This window comes from Rhincodon typus, chromosome 18, assembly GCF_021869965.1.
Source record: "Rhincodon typus isolate 14 chromosome 18, sRhiTyp1.1, whole genome shotgun sequence".
Classification (NCBI taxonomy): domain Eukaryota; kingdom Metazoa; phylum Chordata; class Chondrichthyes; order Orectolobiformes; family Rhincodontidae; genus Rhincodon; species Rhincodon typus.
Window position 1 is genome coordinate 3,202,464 of NC_063349.1, and position 16,962 is coordinate 3,219,425.

General features: G+C 41.2%; 1 protein-coding gene across 1 annotated transcript in view; it reads right to left on the reverse strand.

The window, feature by feature from the left end:
* The window catches only part of LOC109915849 (cAMP responsive element binding protein 3-like 2), a 24,822-nt gene extending 10,136 nt beyond the window's left edge, over window positions 1-14,686 (reverse strand). The window contains exons 1-7 of the mRNA XM_048607806.1: window positions 14,621-14,686; window positions 12,384-12,471; window positions 9,616-9,800; window positions 9,026-9,175; window positions 8,165-8,223; window positions 7,184-7,252; window positions 1,983-2,082 (exon numbers count right to left, since the gene is read on the reverse strand). Coding sequence (XP_048463763.1) covers window positions 1,983-2,082; window positions 7,184-7,252; window positions 8,165-8,223; window positions 9,026-9,175; window positions 9,616-9,800; window positions 12,384-12,471; window positions 14,621-14,686 — 717 coding nt within the window. The remainder of the gene's footprint in view (window positions 1-1,982; window positions 2,083-7,183; window positions 7,253-8,164; window positions 8,224-9,025; window positions 9,176-9,615; window positions 9,801-12,383; window positions 12,472-14,620) is intronic.
* Between the last annotated feature and the right edge of the window lie 2,276 nt (window positions 14,687-16,962).

A 16,962-nucleotide genomic window follows, 5' to 3' on the forward strand; every position in this document is an offset into this window, starting at 1 on the left:
TTGCTTTTCAGACTGGAGGCCTGTGACCAGCAGTGTGCCACACGGATTGATGTTGGATCAGCAGGCCAGGCAGCATCAGAGGAGCAGGAAAGCCGGGACCCTTCTTCAGAAATGGGGGAGGCAAAGGGGGCTCTGAGCCTACAACCCAATGGTCTCAATGTGGACTTTACTAGCTTCAAAATCTCCCCACCCCCGACCTCATCCCATGACCAGCCCTCCCTCTCATCCCTGCCTCCTTGACCTGTCTGTCTTCTCTCCCACCTATCCGCTCCTCCCACCTCACTGACCAACCCCCCACCGTTGCCTACCTGCACTCACCTATCACCACCCCACCTACCTTCCTCAGACCCCCCCCCCCCCCCCCCTCTTTTTTTCCGAGCCCCCCTACCCCCCCCCCATTTTTGAAGAAGGGTCCCGACCCGAAACGTCAGCTTTCCTGCTCCTCTGATGCTGCCTGGCCTGCTGTGTTCCTCCGGCTCCACACAGTGTTATCTCTGACTCCAGCATCTGCAGTTCTTACTACCTCTGAGGGTAAGATGAGAAATGTTTTTAAGTAGGAAGTTGTTATGGAATGCACTAAACGAAAGGAATGATAGAAGCAGATTCAGTAGAATCTTTCAAAATGCAATTAGAACATAGGACTTAGGAGCACAGTAGGCTTCCCTGCAATTACATATGATGGTGAGATCTGGTAGTGTAAACACATTGCTATTAGGGATGGAATTTCAAGATTTTGACCAGCCAAAGTCAGGATGGAGTGTAGCTTGGTAGGCAAACTGCAGGTTGTGATGTTCCAATGCATTATTTTGTCTAGGTGGCATGGATTGTAGGATTGGATCATTTCTGATTCTTCTAAACCCCAGTGGGTATAGGGACAACATCTTAAAAAGATAACCCCTTCAATCTCAGGAGTGAGTTGAGTAAATTAGATGTATACTTGAAAAGGAATAATTTGCTGAGGACAGAACACAACAGTAGGACTGTAGTTCTTTCAGTAAGCTGGCATTAACTTGACACATGACTTCCTTCTGTGTTTTAGGATTCTGAGAGCTGTACTTATCTAAAATGGGAATATAAATTAGGTTACATTAACACAGATACTGTTCAAAGCTAAAAAGAATGTATTGCATAAAGCACGGACCAGAGTCTATTTGGAGTACCACACGCTTACTGTCAATCATTAAAGTTAATGCAATGTTTCAAATTATTCACCAATACTGAACAGGTATCTCATGTGCTACAAAAGCATCATGTTTATATTTGCAAAAAGAATGCAATAAAAAAAAAAAGCCACTGTAAGCAGGTTGTGAAAAAGTGCAGGAAAGCTGACCAACTAATCCTGAAAGAAAAGGAATTAATTTTGTGTGGAAGAATGCTCAGGAAACTAACTCCTACTTAAGGCCATGTTGGCTCAAAGAACGGTAAGCGTCAGACTTTAGTGCTACAGAAAATAGCATAGCAATACATGAGGATGCAAAAAAATACTGAACCCTCATAACCACCCTAAGTGACAAAATGTTGCTTTAGCATAGATTCTTACTTTATGGAACAACTCCACAAACATGAAGTTAAAAAAATGTTAAACAGCATGGGTAGCCATTTCAAGCTTCTGAAACAGCCAGGACAGATACCAGCATTGGGCAACATGTACAGAGAGAGCACTCTGACATTTATTGCTTGGCAGAGAACCAGATAACATCTTGTTTCCCATTTTAAACATGAAATGAAAGAGATTATCTGCAGAAATCCCACACAGAAAAGATCTGATCAGAGCCAGCAGGTAGGGAAAAAAGAACTCCAGTAATTCAGGGGGCACATTTATTTTATACAGAGACAGAAGAAGACACTGACATTTTGATGCTAAAAAAGGCACATTCCTTCTGGCAACCTAGCCTTGCTCTCCTGTGGAGGGTCAGAACGAAGAAGTTCCAACATTTTGCTTCAATTCAATACATTAATAGCAGAGCAATGATCATTTTTACCATTAAGCATGTGCTGGTTTGTGTGCTGGCCATCTTGCAAGGTCTGGGCACCTTTCCTGCCACTAGGACCTGGAGTCCTTGTAGCTGCTGAAGCAAGGACCTGAGAAACAAAATAATTACCACTCTTAGACAGTGACAGTAATGAGTTTGTGTTTTATGACTAAACAGACATTTTTCCAATTCAGATTCCACCTTCAAGGTTAACTTTCGGAGAACCCAGAAAAGCATCCATGTGAGAGAAATCAATGCTAGGTAGATAGCTTTCTCTTCGAGAAACTCTGTGCCAGTTTCACACTAGACACTGATGGACATTGCTTTAAATATTAAAAGCTGGCAGATATCAATACTGAAGAATAAGAGCAACTGCGACAGACTAAGAATGCACACGTTTAAAACAAAGACTTGAATTTATATAGTGATAAAAGGACTTCAGTTATGTGGAGAGATTAGAAGGGCTAGGATTGCCCTCTTTAGAGCAGGGAAAATAGTGAGGGAATTTTAAGAGGAGATATATTTTCTGGGTTATGGGGAAAACAAAAAGAATATAGAACAAAAAGAGGAACTCTTTTAAATTGGGCAGCACAGAGTAAGGGAACAAATGGCCTTCTAAAAGTACTTTTTATTATAATCAGCCTGCTCTGACATGTTTATAATACACCTCAGTGCCAGATGGGACTCTAATCGGGCCCAAAGGTAGGGTCACCACCACTACACCATGAAAGCCACTCAAGCAGCCTTTTTACGCTGCAAGATTCATTAATGCTGTTACTCATAGGAAAGACAACTGCTTGTGACTTGAAGTTCAAATACTGTTAGTGATCAATGACAGAAGAGATTTTTTTTGCAGGGACATAGGCAATTCCAGTACCTACAAATATGCAAAGTAACATTGTCCATTATCTAGATACCAAGTCTACAAACACTCCAATGGCAATGATCCAATCTATAAAAGCCAGAAATAGATCTATGCATGTATTAGAAGGATGGACTTATATTTTGACAGGTGTATTATTCAAACAAATTATGGGAGGCACTGGTCTACATGGCATTATCACTAGATTATTAATTCCAAGACCCGGGTCATGTCCTGGCAACCCAGTTTTGAATCCTACCATGGCTGATGGTGAAGTCTGACTCAAAAACAAATCAAAGAGTCAAATGATGTCCATGAAACCACTGTCAATCAGAAAAACCCATCCAGTTCACTCACATCTTTCAGTGAAGGAAACTGCTGTCCTTACCTGGTCTTGCCTAGATGTAACTCTAGGCCCACAACAATGTAGCTGACTCTTAACTGCCCTCTGGGCAATTGGGGATGGTCAATAAATCCTGGCTTAGCCAATGACACCCACATCCCATGAATAAATTAGACAAAAATCTCCAACCACAGTACAATGTGCATCACTATGAATGGCTGGGTAGCAGCATTATTGACCAAAGTGAAGTCAAATCTGCCAGGAGGCCAGGTGACCAAGAAAATGGGCCATGTCCTCACCAAGCACCTGTTGTAGATGCACTGATACTTGACATTGCCAGTAGCATGAGCCAATGCTGTCTTTGTGGACACAATTCCATTTTCATACTGAAGATACTTTGTCTGGTGTTGTTTGCGTGATAAAATCCTCTATTTGCATCCACTTTTTTGTCCTGAGCAAACCAACGATCTATGACTGGTAACATTTATCAAACAGTTCCAAAGGCCGATAGGTGGCAATGCTGAATTCTGCCCATCATTAGGGGAGAGATTTATTGCAAGGTTTTCTGCAGGTCACTGAGGACATTCAGGGGTCATGGGTTACAAGCAGCGAGTGATGAGAGGCAGACAGATTAGACTCCACATTAGCAGCGCTGCTTTTAGCTATGCTGCTGGGAAGGCAACTGAACCACACAGGATATGTAGAGTGAGGAACAAGGGAAAACCTACAGAAGCTGAATAACTACGTAGTGAAGGGTCAGTGACACCTTGGGAACTCATAACAAACTATATGCATAGTTCAGTACAGCCAAGAGTTGGGATTGTAAAACCTTCCAGCAGTCTCTGCTGGATGCTACTGAGCAAAATTATAACGTGGAAAAATACAGGAATAGTACTGGCTTGGTGTAACTGGCTGTTTATGAAAAGTTGGCGTTGTCCCTGTCAAGGAGAATGATTTCCAGATTCCAGGGGAGATTCGACTCAGAAAAGGAGGATAAACATTCAGAGCTGGAGCAGACCATAACGGATAGGCTTGAGAGCGAGTTTCAATGTTGGATTGGCAGAAGTCAAGAATTGAAATCCCATGCGAAGTTTAATGACCCAGCATGTCATTACTATTTGGAGTGGGGGGTAGGGGAATTGCTAAGAAGTCTGCAAGATCTTTCTTGATCCCTTTTGCTGTTTCATATGGGGCATTGAGGGGTGTTTGATCACAGACAATTACCTATATTTACCAGTTAATTCTGAGTGACAGAAGCATGTACTGATTGTATTACTGATTTAATTTTGTACAGTAAAGTTGTTGCTGTTTGGTAAAATCCATAGGATCTTGTGGCTTTGTTGTTGTCTTAGTAAGTTTCCTGGACCTCACACTTGGTCTACTTTGAAAACAAAAATGCCACTGGTCCAGATTGTAACAGAAAATAGGGAGTAAAACTTGTGGTTATTACCACTATGATAAATGAGATAAATTCAGATTAAAAATAGCATTCAAAACTGGTATTGAGTCACTGGGGATCATCAATGGCACAAGAACTGCGTTGCACCACAACACAGTAAACTCATGACCTGGATATTCCTCACTCAGCCATTACAATAAGCTGAGGGATCAACCTTAGCTCAAACAGCATTGCAGATATTCTGAAAAATGATGGTGCCAACATGGTTAGGCTACATCATAGAGTGATAAGCATAGAGTAATACAGTTAGACAGCATGGAAGCAGACCCTTCGGTCCAACACATCTGCACCGATCAGACATCCCAAGCAGAATTTGGCCCATATCCCTCTAAACCCTTCCTATTCATGTACTCATCCAAATGCATTTGAAATGTTGTAACTGTACCCACCACCTCTGGCTGCTCATTCCATACACATACCACCCTCTGCGTGGAAAAGTTGTCCCTCAGATCCCTTTTAAATCTTTCCCCCTCACCTTAAATGGATGCCTTCTAGATTTTGACTTCCCTACCCTGGGAAAAAGACCTTGGCTATTTACCCTATCCATGCCCCTTGATTTTATAAGCCTCTATAAACAATGGAAACAGTTACAGACAGAGGTAAATGATACACAAAATCAAAACTGAACAGTCCTCAGCCCCACATCCAATCTTGCTAGAGTGGACAATTAACTAACTAATGAGAGAAGGTGACTTCACCACATTCCCAACACGTCTGTGCAAAGGACAAAGCTGAAGTGTTTGTAAGAATCCTCTGACAGAAGTGCCAAGTCGATAATCTAGACTGACATCAGCATCACAGATGTCAATTTAAAATGTGAAATAAAACAAAGAACTCTGGGTGCTGGAGATCTGAAACAAACAGAAATTGCTGGCAAAATGCAGCAGGTCTGGCAGCATCTGTGGGGAGAAAGTAGAGTTGATGTTTCAAATTCGGTGACTCTTCTTCAAAGCATTATCTTATAGAGAATCACCTGACTTGAAATGTTACTCTGCTTTCTCTCCACAGATGATGCCAGACCTGCTGAGTTTCACCAGCAATGTCCATTTTTGTGTCCATTTCCCAATTTGATTCAATTCAAATGATATCAAGAAACAACTAAAGTCATTGGGCACAGCAAAGGCCATGAGCCCAGTAATATAGATCGTAGTGCTGAAGAACTAGCTGCACCTCTATGTCAAGCTGTCCCAGTCAGCTGCAACACTGACATCTATCACATTACTGGCCATCCTGGGGAGGGTTACCATCCACCTGAAACTGAATTAGACCAGACATATAAATACAAGAATTCTGCAGTAAGTCTCCTTCTGATTCACCAAAGCCTGTCCACCATCAAAAGGCACAAGTCTGTGACAGAATGTTCCCCACTTGCCTGGATCTGTGCAGCTCCAACAACACTCAAGAAGCTTGACAGCATCCAGGAAAACAAGCAGCCCACTTGACTGGCACCACATCCACAAACATTCACTCTCTTCCCCCACTGAAGCTTGTATGGCACCACAAACATTCACTCCTTCCACCACTGGTGCTCAATAGTAGCAGTGTGTATCATCTACAAGGTGCACTGCAGAAATTCACCAAAGATCCTCAGGCAGCATCTTCCAAACCCATGGCCACTTCCATCTAGAAGGACAAGAGCAGAACATACATGGAAGCACCACAACCTGCAAGTTCCTCTTTAAGCTTGTCACCAACCCGATTTGGAAATATATTGCCGTTCCTTCAGCATCACTGGGTCAAAATCCAGGAACTCCCTCCCTAATTGCATTGTGGATTTAACCACAGTCTGTGGACAGTAGCGGTTAAAGAAGGAAGGTCACCACTACCTTAAGGGCAACTAGGGATGAGTAAAAAATTTTGGCTCAGCCAGTGATACCCACATTCATGAATGAATAAAAATAATTTTGTGGCTTCAAGAGCCAGTTTAAAGGCTGGGAATTCTATCCACTATGTACAAGTCAGGAGTGTAACAAAATACTGTCCACTTGCCTAGGTCAGTACTGCTCCAACAAAACACAAGCAATTTGATACCAGGACTAAGTTTTGAGATGCAAGTAGCTCTGGTTCAAATAGTAATTAGACTGTAATAAGGGAGCAAATGAATATCAAGGAAAATAAAAATACATAGGAATAATTGCTTGATAGTGCAGAACTTCAAAACTGTTAAAAAGGGGACTCAAAGTTGAAACTTTTCATCTTGCAGTTATCAGGACTGTGACAGGAGACTTTGAAATGGACCACCAATTTATACATAGGCTTGGTTCATTAAATCATGGCTGGCATGGAGATACAGCAAGATTTGTGAACTGTCAATTTTAGCTAGTTGACTAACCGTCAGACCTAATGAGTTAGCTAAAATTAACAGTTAACAGTTCTTGCTGCATCTCCATTCCAACAATGGCCCAACCAACCAATTAGTACCCTCTTATCATGCTGTATAAATCGGTGTTTCCTTTCAAAGTTTGGTTTCTTGTATTCAAGTCCTGACAAAAATCTTTGACTGTGTCCCTTTATAGCAACGCTTAAATATGTGGAGGCATTCTCACCTGTTTGCTTTTTCCAAATTTTCCACCTTTCTACGGAGTTCACTGTTTTCATTTGAACAAGATTCCACCCTGGTAAGAAGGAGGATGGGATATTGGTGAACAAGAAGGTTATCAATCTTACTATTTAGGAAAGGGATTGACAGCTTTATTGAACTTATCCTGCTATTGAGGGGACAGATAATAATTTATCAGTTGACTATTTCCAAAAGGAAGTGCATGCATTCCGTCAAACCTACTGTTAAAGATAGGTGGATATACTATTCGATTTATCTTTCTCAAATGGATTGTTCTTCTTTCCAAACAAATAAGCAATGTTGCACAGAAAAGTAAGAACTACAGACGCTGGAGTCAGAGATAACTCACTGAAGCTGGAGGATCACAGCAGGCCAGGCAGCAGAGGAGCAGAGAAGTTGATGTTTCGGTTCGGGACACTTCTTCAGGTCCCGACCCAAAACGTCAGCTTTCCTGCTCCTCTGATGCTGCCTGGCCTGCTGCGTTCCTCCAGCTCCACACTGTTATCTCTGACCAATGTTGCTCTTGCGTTAGTTTCAGTTCTAATCCAAGCAACCTTCCAATTCTAAATTGGTTTGGCCTTGTTCCTCCTTACAGCTACCATGCTAAGCCAGACAATTCAGTTAAATGGGAAGATGAAATCTGTACACAACCAGTTCAGTTAGAAGTGGCACCATTTTCAGACCCATTTGATTATATCAATCTCAATACCTTGGATAAAAATATACAATGCCACCTCAACACACTGTTACAGAGGCAAGAGACAGAATCCTTCCTATCATTGTGATATCCAGACTGGCCAATAAATTACTTTCGAAGTGCAGTTACCTTTGTTATTTATAAAACGTGTCCAGTCAATATACAAGCAGCTGAGTCGAGGTGAAAAATTATTCAATACAAAACTATACAAGAGCTCATTAGCTGCCAAGTTATGAGGAATACTATGACTTTACACAGTCAAAGGCTTACTTCTTTTCCAGTGTATCCATGTATTCTTTTTTCTTCCTTCTGCTTTCTTGGGCAGAGATCTGCAAAAGAAACAAACATTATCACAGGTTGTTTGCGATCAGAGAAAATCTGATCACGTGAACTGATGATAGGCCTTCATGATTTACAATCATTAATCCTCACTTAATATGTACCATGATAAGCACAGTCTAAAATATATAATATAAATAAGAAAAGATTTATAAAGGACGTTGCCAGGATTGGACGGTTCGAGTTATAGGGAGAGGCCGGATAAGCTGGAACATCGGAGGCTGAGGGGTGACCTTACAGGGGTTTATAAAATCAAGAGGGGCATGGTTAGGGTGAATAGTCAAGGTCTTTTTCCCAGGTCAGCGGATTCCAAAACTAGAGGGTATAAAGTTAAGGTGAGAGGGGAAGGACTTAAGGGACTCGAGAGGTAACTTTTTCACACAGACGGTGGTGAGTGTATGAAACAAACCGCCAGAGGAAGTGGTGGAGATGGGTACAATTACAACAGTTAAAAAGCATCTGGATGGGTATATGAATAGGAAAGGTTTAAGAGGGATATGGGCCAAATGCTGGCAAATGGGAGTAGGTCAGATTGGGATGTCTGGTCAGCATGAAGGAGTTGGACCAAAGGGTCTGTTTCTGTGTTGTATAACACTATGACTCTAATTAAAGGAAGACTGACAGTGAACTTTTACACCAGTGAAATTTTACACCAGGCTGGTATCATCTTGCACAGCATAAACGTTGTTTTCTGCTTATTTTTATATTTCTTGCAGTATTTCTTGAGTGCAAGATGCAAAGCTTTGACAGACCGCATCTTGCTTTCAGCAATACACATTTATCTTCTGTTACCTTGTTCTTAATTTTTCTGCGTATCTTCTTGAGTGCCTTCTCTTCTGCTTTTGTAAGTGGTAGTTTGACAGGGACCGGGTATCCTTCAGCAATTAGAGTCCGTTTCTCTTCCTCTGTTAGTATCAAAGGTCCTGATGAGCCTTGTAGCTTCTGCATCAAAGGGAAGTTTGGTTATCTCATTTTAAGGACTTTCATTCAATTCTAACTATTCACCAGTCACAGGACTGAGTTGTTTCATATTTGAACCACATGTAAAATTAGATTCTGGGTCGTGGAGGTAAGGCCGAAAGCACAAGACCAGGTCAGCAGTGAATCACAGTAATTTTGAGAGGTCAGAAAAAGCATTCAAACTCCTTTTAGCTTAAACTAAAAAGGAGAAAATTTTTGGTGTTAAAATGGGGTACGCCCAGAGCCAGAATAGTTTCAAAAATTACCCATGATTCGGTTTTAAGCTCCATATTCAAATCTCTGCCTGTTGTCATCATATCCAAAGGTACAGGCAATGCCCTGATAGCACCCAGCTTTCCTCTCACAGTGGCAAAAGATAGGAAGATTGGACTATTACTTAGTACCAGAAGTATGTTGCTTACATGTGGTGCGGTGAGAAGAGGAGAGCTGGACAAAGCAGATGGTGCACGGGTTATGCATTTTCCCGTGGGCTGTGGCTGGATAGGATCTGGTGGTTGAACAGAACGAGTTGGACTTTGCCCGCCCTCACAATCACTGCCATGGCTGCTTGGTGGTGTTGGCGGTAACTGTAGGATATCTGCTCCTGCTGCAAAGGAAAACAAATATCACAGTCACCGTACGAACAGGGGCTCAGCCTATGTCATGGTAAATTGTCTTCAGGACAGAGTGAACCAACTGACAAATGCAAGAGAGTTTAACTCTATTTACATTATTCCAACAGTGACATAATTTACATACATTAATTGCAGGGCCCGGGTGGGTGGGGGAGGGAGGGAAAGAGACAGAGACAGAACGCACGCACAAGTGAGAAAAAGACAGCCTTTCTCAACCTCAACTCAGCTCTGTAACAAGATGTTGAAAATGCATCGAGACGGATTGCTTTTTCCATTTATTGGGATACCTTAAATGAAAAACAGGGACCCATAGTGCAAAGTAATATTGTCAGTAGTTGAAATAGCAGTAGAGAGGGCCAGAATCAAAAATTCATGGTCATATGACACCAAGTTTGAAAAAAAAAACATCAACTTCTCTCTTGTACGTCTGAACAGACTACAAGAGAAATGAACAACAAGCCTTGCAAATATGGGAGCACAGGAAGAGAGTTTCGTGGCAGAGAAAATAAGATTCTTGCATGTAGCATTAGAAATTGAGAAGACGCAAGTACTCTCCTGGAAAACAGGGGTCATGATGAAATATAGGATATAAAGTCGTGAAGGAGAGCTGAAAGTGCAACTATTATATCCAAAATGGCATTTAAAACTGGAAACACTACTTGTAAAAAAAAAACTGAAAGAAGCAAGGTTTCTATTCCCAACAAATGCAGAGAAGATCAAAATGTCATAATTCAATTGAGTGAACTTTTGCATAACATTTTAGGTGCACATCAAGTGTAGATCACATACGTAAGTATATCCCCAATAATAATGTAAGAGGGATTTAGGAACGTCAATCAACCTGTACTTAAAATGTACATTGTCTTGAAGCTTTCTAGCAAACACAAACGATACAACAGTCAGCATGAATGTGCACCAACTTATCAAAAAGAAAATATGACGTGGGTAGGCAAACAATTCCTGTCCCTCCATCATTATCCTTGAGGTGCTGTTGATGAGCTGCCTTCTTGAGCAGCTTCAGTCTGAGATGTTGCTCATCCACAGTGCCGTGAGGAAGGTAGTTCCAGGATTCTGACCCAGTGTCAGTGAGGAACAGCAACATATTTCCAAGTCAGGATGGCACATGGCTTGGAGGAAAACATGTAGGTTGTAGTCTCCCAATGCATCTGCTACCCTGGTTTTTCCATGTGGTAGAAGTCATGCATTTGGAAGATGCTGTGAAGGAATCTTTGTGATTTGCTGCAAAGAATGTCCACTTGTCAAGAAAAAAAATATGGGGCGGCACAGTGGCTCAGTGGTTAGCACTGCTGCCTCACAGCACCAGGGACCTGGGTTTGATTCCACCCTCGCCGACTGTCTGTGTGGAGTTTGCACATTCTCCCCATGTCTGTGTGGGTTTCCTCCGGGTGCTCCGGTTTCCTCCCACAGTCCAAAGATGTGTAGATTAGGTGGATTGGCCATGCTACATTGTCCGTAGTGTTTAGGGATGTGTAGCTTACGTGGGTTATAAGAGGATGGGTCTGGGTGGAATGCTGCAAGAGTCGGTGTGGACTTGTTGGGCCGAAGGGCCTGTTTCCACACTGTAGGGATTCTATGATATCTATGATGAATCCTGCAGATTGAACAATGCATTCATGGTGGAGGGAGAGAGTGTTTAAGGTGATGGATAGGGTGCCAATCAAGCAGGCTGCATTATTCTGGACGTATTGACCGTCATTTGAGTTGCACTCATCTTGGCAAGTAGGAAGAATTCCATCACACTCGTGAATTGTGGATGGTGGACAGGCTCTGGAGAGTCAGCTATTCCAAAACCCCAACTAATACCCTCCACCTGCATGTAAAGATAGTTAATACACAACAAGCACAGGATATCTCTGTTCATTTTGGTTTCCTGATTTTCTTTGTTTAAATATCAATGTAATTTTTCCTGCTCCCTTCCTAAAGGCAGGAGCAACTGTAATTGAAATCAATAAGCATCCGTCACTCTCCTACACCTTGGCTGACTGGTCATTATGCATTTGTGAGCTTTATCCGTGAATGTGGCCAGACTGCTTAAGCATGTAGCTATCACACACAAGACTGAATTTGTCTTCATGTGACATATACAGAGAATAACAGCTTGCAATGCAACTGGTCCAAATCTGCATATTTATATTTAGATTCTGACATTATCTCAATCGTCAGGGATTCATTTCACAGACTTTATTCTTCTTGGTTTGCCTTCATTAAGGGAATAAGTGACATCCACAGAAACTAAGACACATTTTACGCATTGGAAATTCATTGGCTTGCATTTCTTCTTTTTTTTTTCTTTAGACAAAATTTTGGTGCCACAGTTTCATGTCCCTACTACACAACAGTATTATAAATCTCAAATATACTTTCTTCAGTCAATGTGCAGTTTTACAGATTACATTTGATCAAATTTAACTTTAAATTCCACCGCCTGAATGATCTCCTATGAAGAATTAACTAATCACTCAGCCCAATTTGAGTATATGCTACAGTTCAAAAGGCATGGAACAATGCTTCAGTTTATCAATTAAACATCTCACCTTCTTTTGGAGCCAGATTGAGGAATTGGTCCACCTCATGTGGTTCCAGTTTGATCTTTGGAACAACCTTCGATGTGCACATTTTAGTCTAAAAGAACACAACATCAGCAGTGTGAAGTATTGATCACAAAAAGCACAGTTTAAAAGAAACGTTCAGTCTCTAGTGAAGAGAAATTCAGACATCATTAAAGTTACTGGAATATGTGCATGAAATGACCTGATAGGGTGCACACGTGGCCTCAGTTGAGAGATCTACAAATACTATACAAGTGTACATTCGAGTACAAGGAAATCAGTTTTTGGCTCGCAGCAATATAATTTTGTTGGATCCCTCATGTAAAGTCAACCCTAGATTTTCAGGAATCAATCTGTATTGTAACTGTTAATTACTTACTGGTGTGTCTTTATTGTGGCTTTAAGAGATGTATTTTGTCCTGGTTTCTTTGAGAGAGATTGGGGGTGGGGGGAAAACAGGTGATGAGCAGTCTATGAGAAGATAAACAACTTGTATAGCCTTGGGTTTTTTTTTTTAAATGTTAACAGCAATAAAAGCAGCCTGAATGGGTGTGGTCAAGCTGTCACCCACAGAACCAGTATCTTTAATTTAGCTTTCAGCAGTTGCTGCTGGGGTCTTGAAGAGGTAGAAGCAGTTTTTCCCCTTCTCTCGGGTTGAGCCACAAGCTGGGGGTTCTCTGCCTGCTATGGGAGTTGCATGTGAGACAATCCATTCTGAAGTTGCCTTTTGCCAAGGGCATTTTTATGGGATGTTATTAATCATCTGTTCCAATATAGTAATAGTTGCTGTATCTATTGTTTCTTTTGTTGCATTTTAACTGTAGTGTTTGAATAAGTTATGTTTTGCTTAACATCAAGTAGTTTTGACCAATCAAATTGCATCTAGAACACAGCACCTGACATTTATCTCTAAATAAGATAAAGTTAGGGTCTAGGCTACCTTCTTAATATATATTGAGGGGACTGGTCTAGTCCATAACACTGGTAATTACCATTTTTCATTAATTTTCAAGCCAGATGCAGGAACCTTTAGATATCCCTCCGACAATTCTAGTGGCGATCTCCCAGACAATCAATCAATAAGACTATGTACCAAACGCCTTTGAGAAAGAATAACTCGTATGGAGCACAATTTAAACTGGAGAAATAAGCAGCAGAATTGCTTAATGAGTGTCATAACCATCAGACTATGTGCTCAGTGAATTGTCAAAAAAAAAAAAAATTGGTCTTTTGGAATTCAAGCTCAGTATCAGGTCGGAATCAGCTCAAGATTCACCAAAAAGGCACAGTCAGAAGACAAATTCACAGCATCTGCTATCTGAACTCATCGATAAATTCCAAAAATATACAAAATTGAGAAATGAATGTGAATTGATTGGCCTGGTTTGAAAATATGGATGAAACCACCAGTGACCCAGCAAACAAGACTGTTACCAAGACTGGTGTAAAAATGACTGAACTGCCTTCTTGTAGACAATCATTCCATTTTCTATGACAGGTGGTACAAAACTAAAGTTGATAGTGATATTCAAACAAAATTCTCCTGAAGAAAATGTCAAAAAAAGGTGCTGCCAGTCATGGTCCTGAGAAAGATGGATAGATGAAGATGATAATAAGAAATGGATTAAAGACCACGAATGAAGAAAAACATTTGCTCATATGGGACACGTACAAATCCCACCTTGTTGATTGTACAAGGTCAACAAAGTGGCAGTAATTCCTGGCAGTCTCATATCATCCAGCCCCTTGGCTGTGTATATAAATAAACCTCTTTGAAGGCAGTATCCAAAAGGTTGCGGAACAACTGCATATTGGAAGGCAAGAAAACATTCACTAAAGATGGAAATGGGTGAGCACTGTCACTGAAGTCAATGGTTTTCTTAAAAAAAAAAAATTCATTCATGGGTCATGGGCATCGCTGCCTAGACCAGCATGGTCACCAATGCCCTGTAAAGCTGAAGCATAGCCTCCCTACTCTTGTATTCAATTCCCTGCACAATAAACCATAACATTCTATTAGCTTTCTTGGTTACTTGCTGTAAAATCTCTGTTCAATTGGTAGGTGTCAGTATCTGCTAGCAGTGCATCTGCTTTCTCTATGTATTGAGCTCCATTAAAGATCACTATGCTTCCTTTGTCCGCCGGTAGGATTACGACATTTCTGCCTTTCGTGAGTCTTTCCAGGGCTTTCTTCTCTTCTGTGTTGAATGTGTTCCACTTACCATCAAACAGACAATAGTCCCAACACTGAGTGGAAAAGGTCCATTGTATTTCCTCCAGGAGTCCATTGCTCCTCAATGTCGATTCCAGCGCAGCTAGGAAGTCAGTTTTTTTGGTGTCCCTGTAGTTATAATTCAGTCCATGTACTAGGACAGTCTTCTCAGTGTCTGTAAATGATCGGTCTGAGATGTTCTTGATCCATGTTTCTGAGTTGTCTGTGTTGTTGCTGAGAGTGAGTTCAGATAATTTGTCTTGTAGGACTATTTTTTTTTTTGTTCTGGTCATCTGTTGTTGTATGGTGATGGGCTTGTTCCAGTGTGGATGTTCATTCTTGGTCGGTTACGTTGGAGTACAAAGTTTTTTGGCATGCAATTTCCGCTCGTATTTGTGGAGGCGGTTGTGGGCATCATTGATCATAACCCTTTTCATTCTGCGGCCGTTCTGTACAGCTGTTCTCCGTGCCTGTGGATTGTTGATAGGTGGTTTATATTTTAAGCTTTGTGGTAGTACCTGTTTTCTGAGGCATTCATGCAGGAAGTATAGTTGTTTGCGGTCGCGCTCAGACGGATGGCATTTGTCTCCCATCTGCTGGTATTATACTGACATAATATATTTATCTTATAAATGTTAGAGAATTAAGGTGAATTCTTTTGTGCTGTTACTTTTACTTTATTCTATTGACTGTTTTTTTGGGCCCAAATCAAGCAGGCTGTCAATGCCTCAAAAACATTACCCATGTAAAAGTCAGCTCTGTAACATTTAGCCTAAAAAAGTTTAATTTTCACCCAAGCATTTATGGAAGTTAGAATATAGAAACCAAACAGTACTTCTTGCACATAAATGCATGGATAAGAAGCTATACTAGATTGGTGCCAGAGTGAAGCGTTTCAGTTATGTGGAAAGACTGGAGAAACTGGGCTTGTCATACTGAAAAGCAGAGAAGGTTAAGGGAGATATAATAGACATGTTCAAAACTCTGAATAGTTTTGACAGAGTAAATAGGCAGTTAGCTCAGTTGGCTAGATGACTGGCGTGTGGTTCAGAATAACAAGCAGCACGGGTTCCATTCCGATCCCAGCAGAGGTAGACAAGGGGCCTGCCTCCTCGCCATGGTCAGTAGTAAAATCACAACATAAACCATGGTTCAATAATTCTCAAAATAAAATAAGGGAATGTACTACTTGTAGAAGTGTAGCCTAGTAGGGGATTTAAAATTGCATTTCAATTCAAAGAGAAAGCTGAGAGTGGTGATTAGCCTACCTGGAGAAAATTTAGGGTATTCTCCAAGTTGATAACACTAGAACATTAAACATAAGTTTTTACAGCAAGGAAAGAGGTTCTCACCCCACTGTCTGTACCAGTCATCAACAACCATCTATTCTAATCCATTTTCCATTTATTCCATAGAATAAAGTAAAAGTAACAACACAAAAGAATTCACCTTAATTCTCTAACATTTATAAGATAAATATATTGTCAGTATAATACCAGCAGATGGGAGACAAATGCCATCCGTCTGCGCGCGACCCACAAACAACTATACTTCCAGCACGAATGCCTCAGAAAACAGGTACTACCGGAGTCTATCCAAGAGTAACTTAAAAGTCTCTGACTCCACTACCACCGCCGGCAGCGCATTCCACATGCCCGACACTCTGTGTAAAGAACCTACCTCTGACATCTCCCCTATACCTTCCTCCAATCACCTTAAAATTATGGCCCCTCATAATAGTCATTTCCGCCCTGGGAAAAAAAACGTAGGCTGTCAATTATTGTAAAACAAAATCTGGTTCATTAATGTCCTTTAGCAAAGAAAATCTGCCATCCTTACCTAGTCTGGCCGTCATGTGACTCCAGACCTGCAACAACATGGATGATGTTCAACTACTGTCTGGGTAACTAGGAAGGAGCAATAAAAGCTGGCCTAGCCAGTGACACCCACGTCCAATGAATAAAAAACACACTGTTCTGATGCCTTCAAGGATCTATGGACAAGTACATCAAGACCCCTCTGATACTCTACTTCGTAACGTTGTCCATTCAATGTGCATTTCCTTGCCTTGTTGGCACCCCTAAAATGTAACTCCTCACTTTTCAGGATTAAATTCCATTTGCAACTGTTCAGCCCATCTGACCAACCCATTTCTATTGTCATGTAGCATAATGCTTTTATCCTTGCTACTGACCACACTATTTTCATGTCATTTACAAATGTACTAATCATACCTTCTACATTCATGTCCAGATCATTCCTGTACTCAAAAGAAAAAAGCACCCAGCACTGAACACTATGGCAGGTCATTAGACACAGGCTTCCAGTCACAAAACAGCCTTTGACCATCAC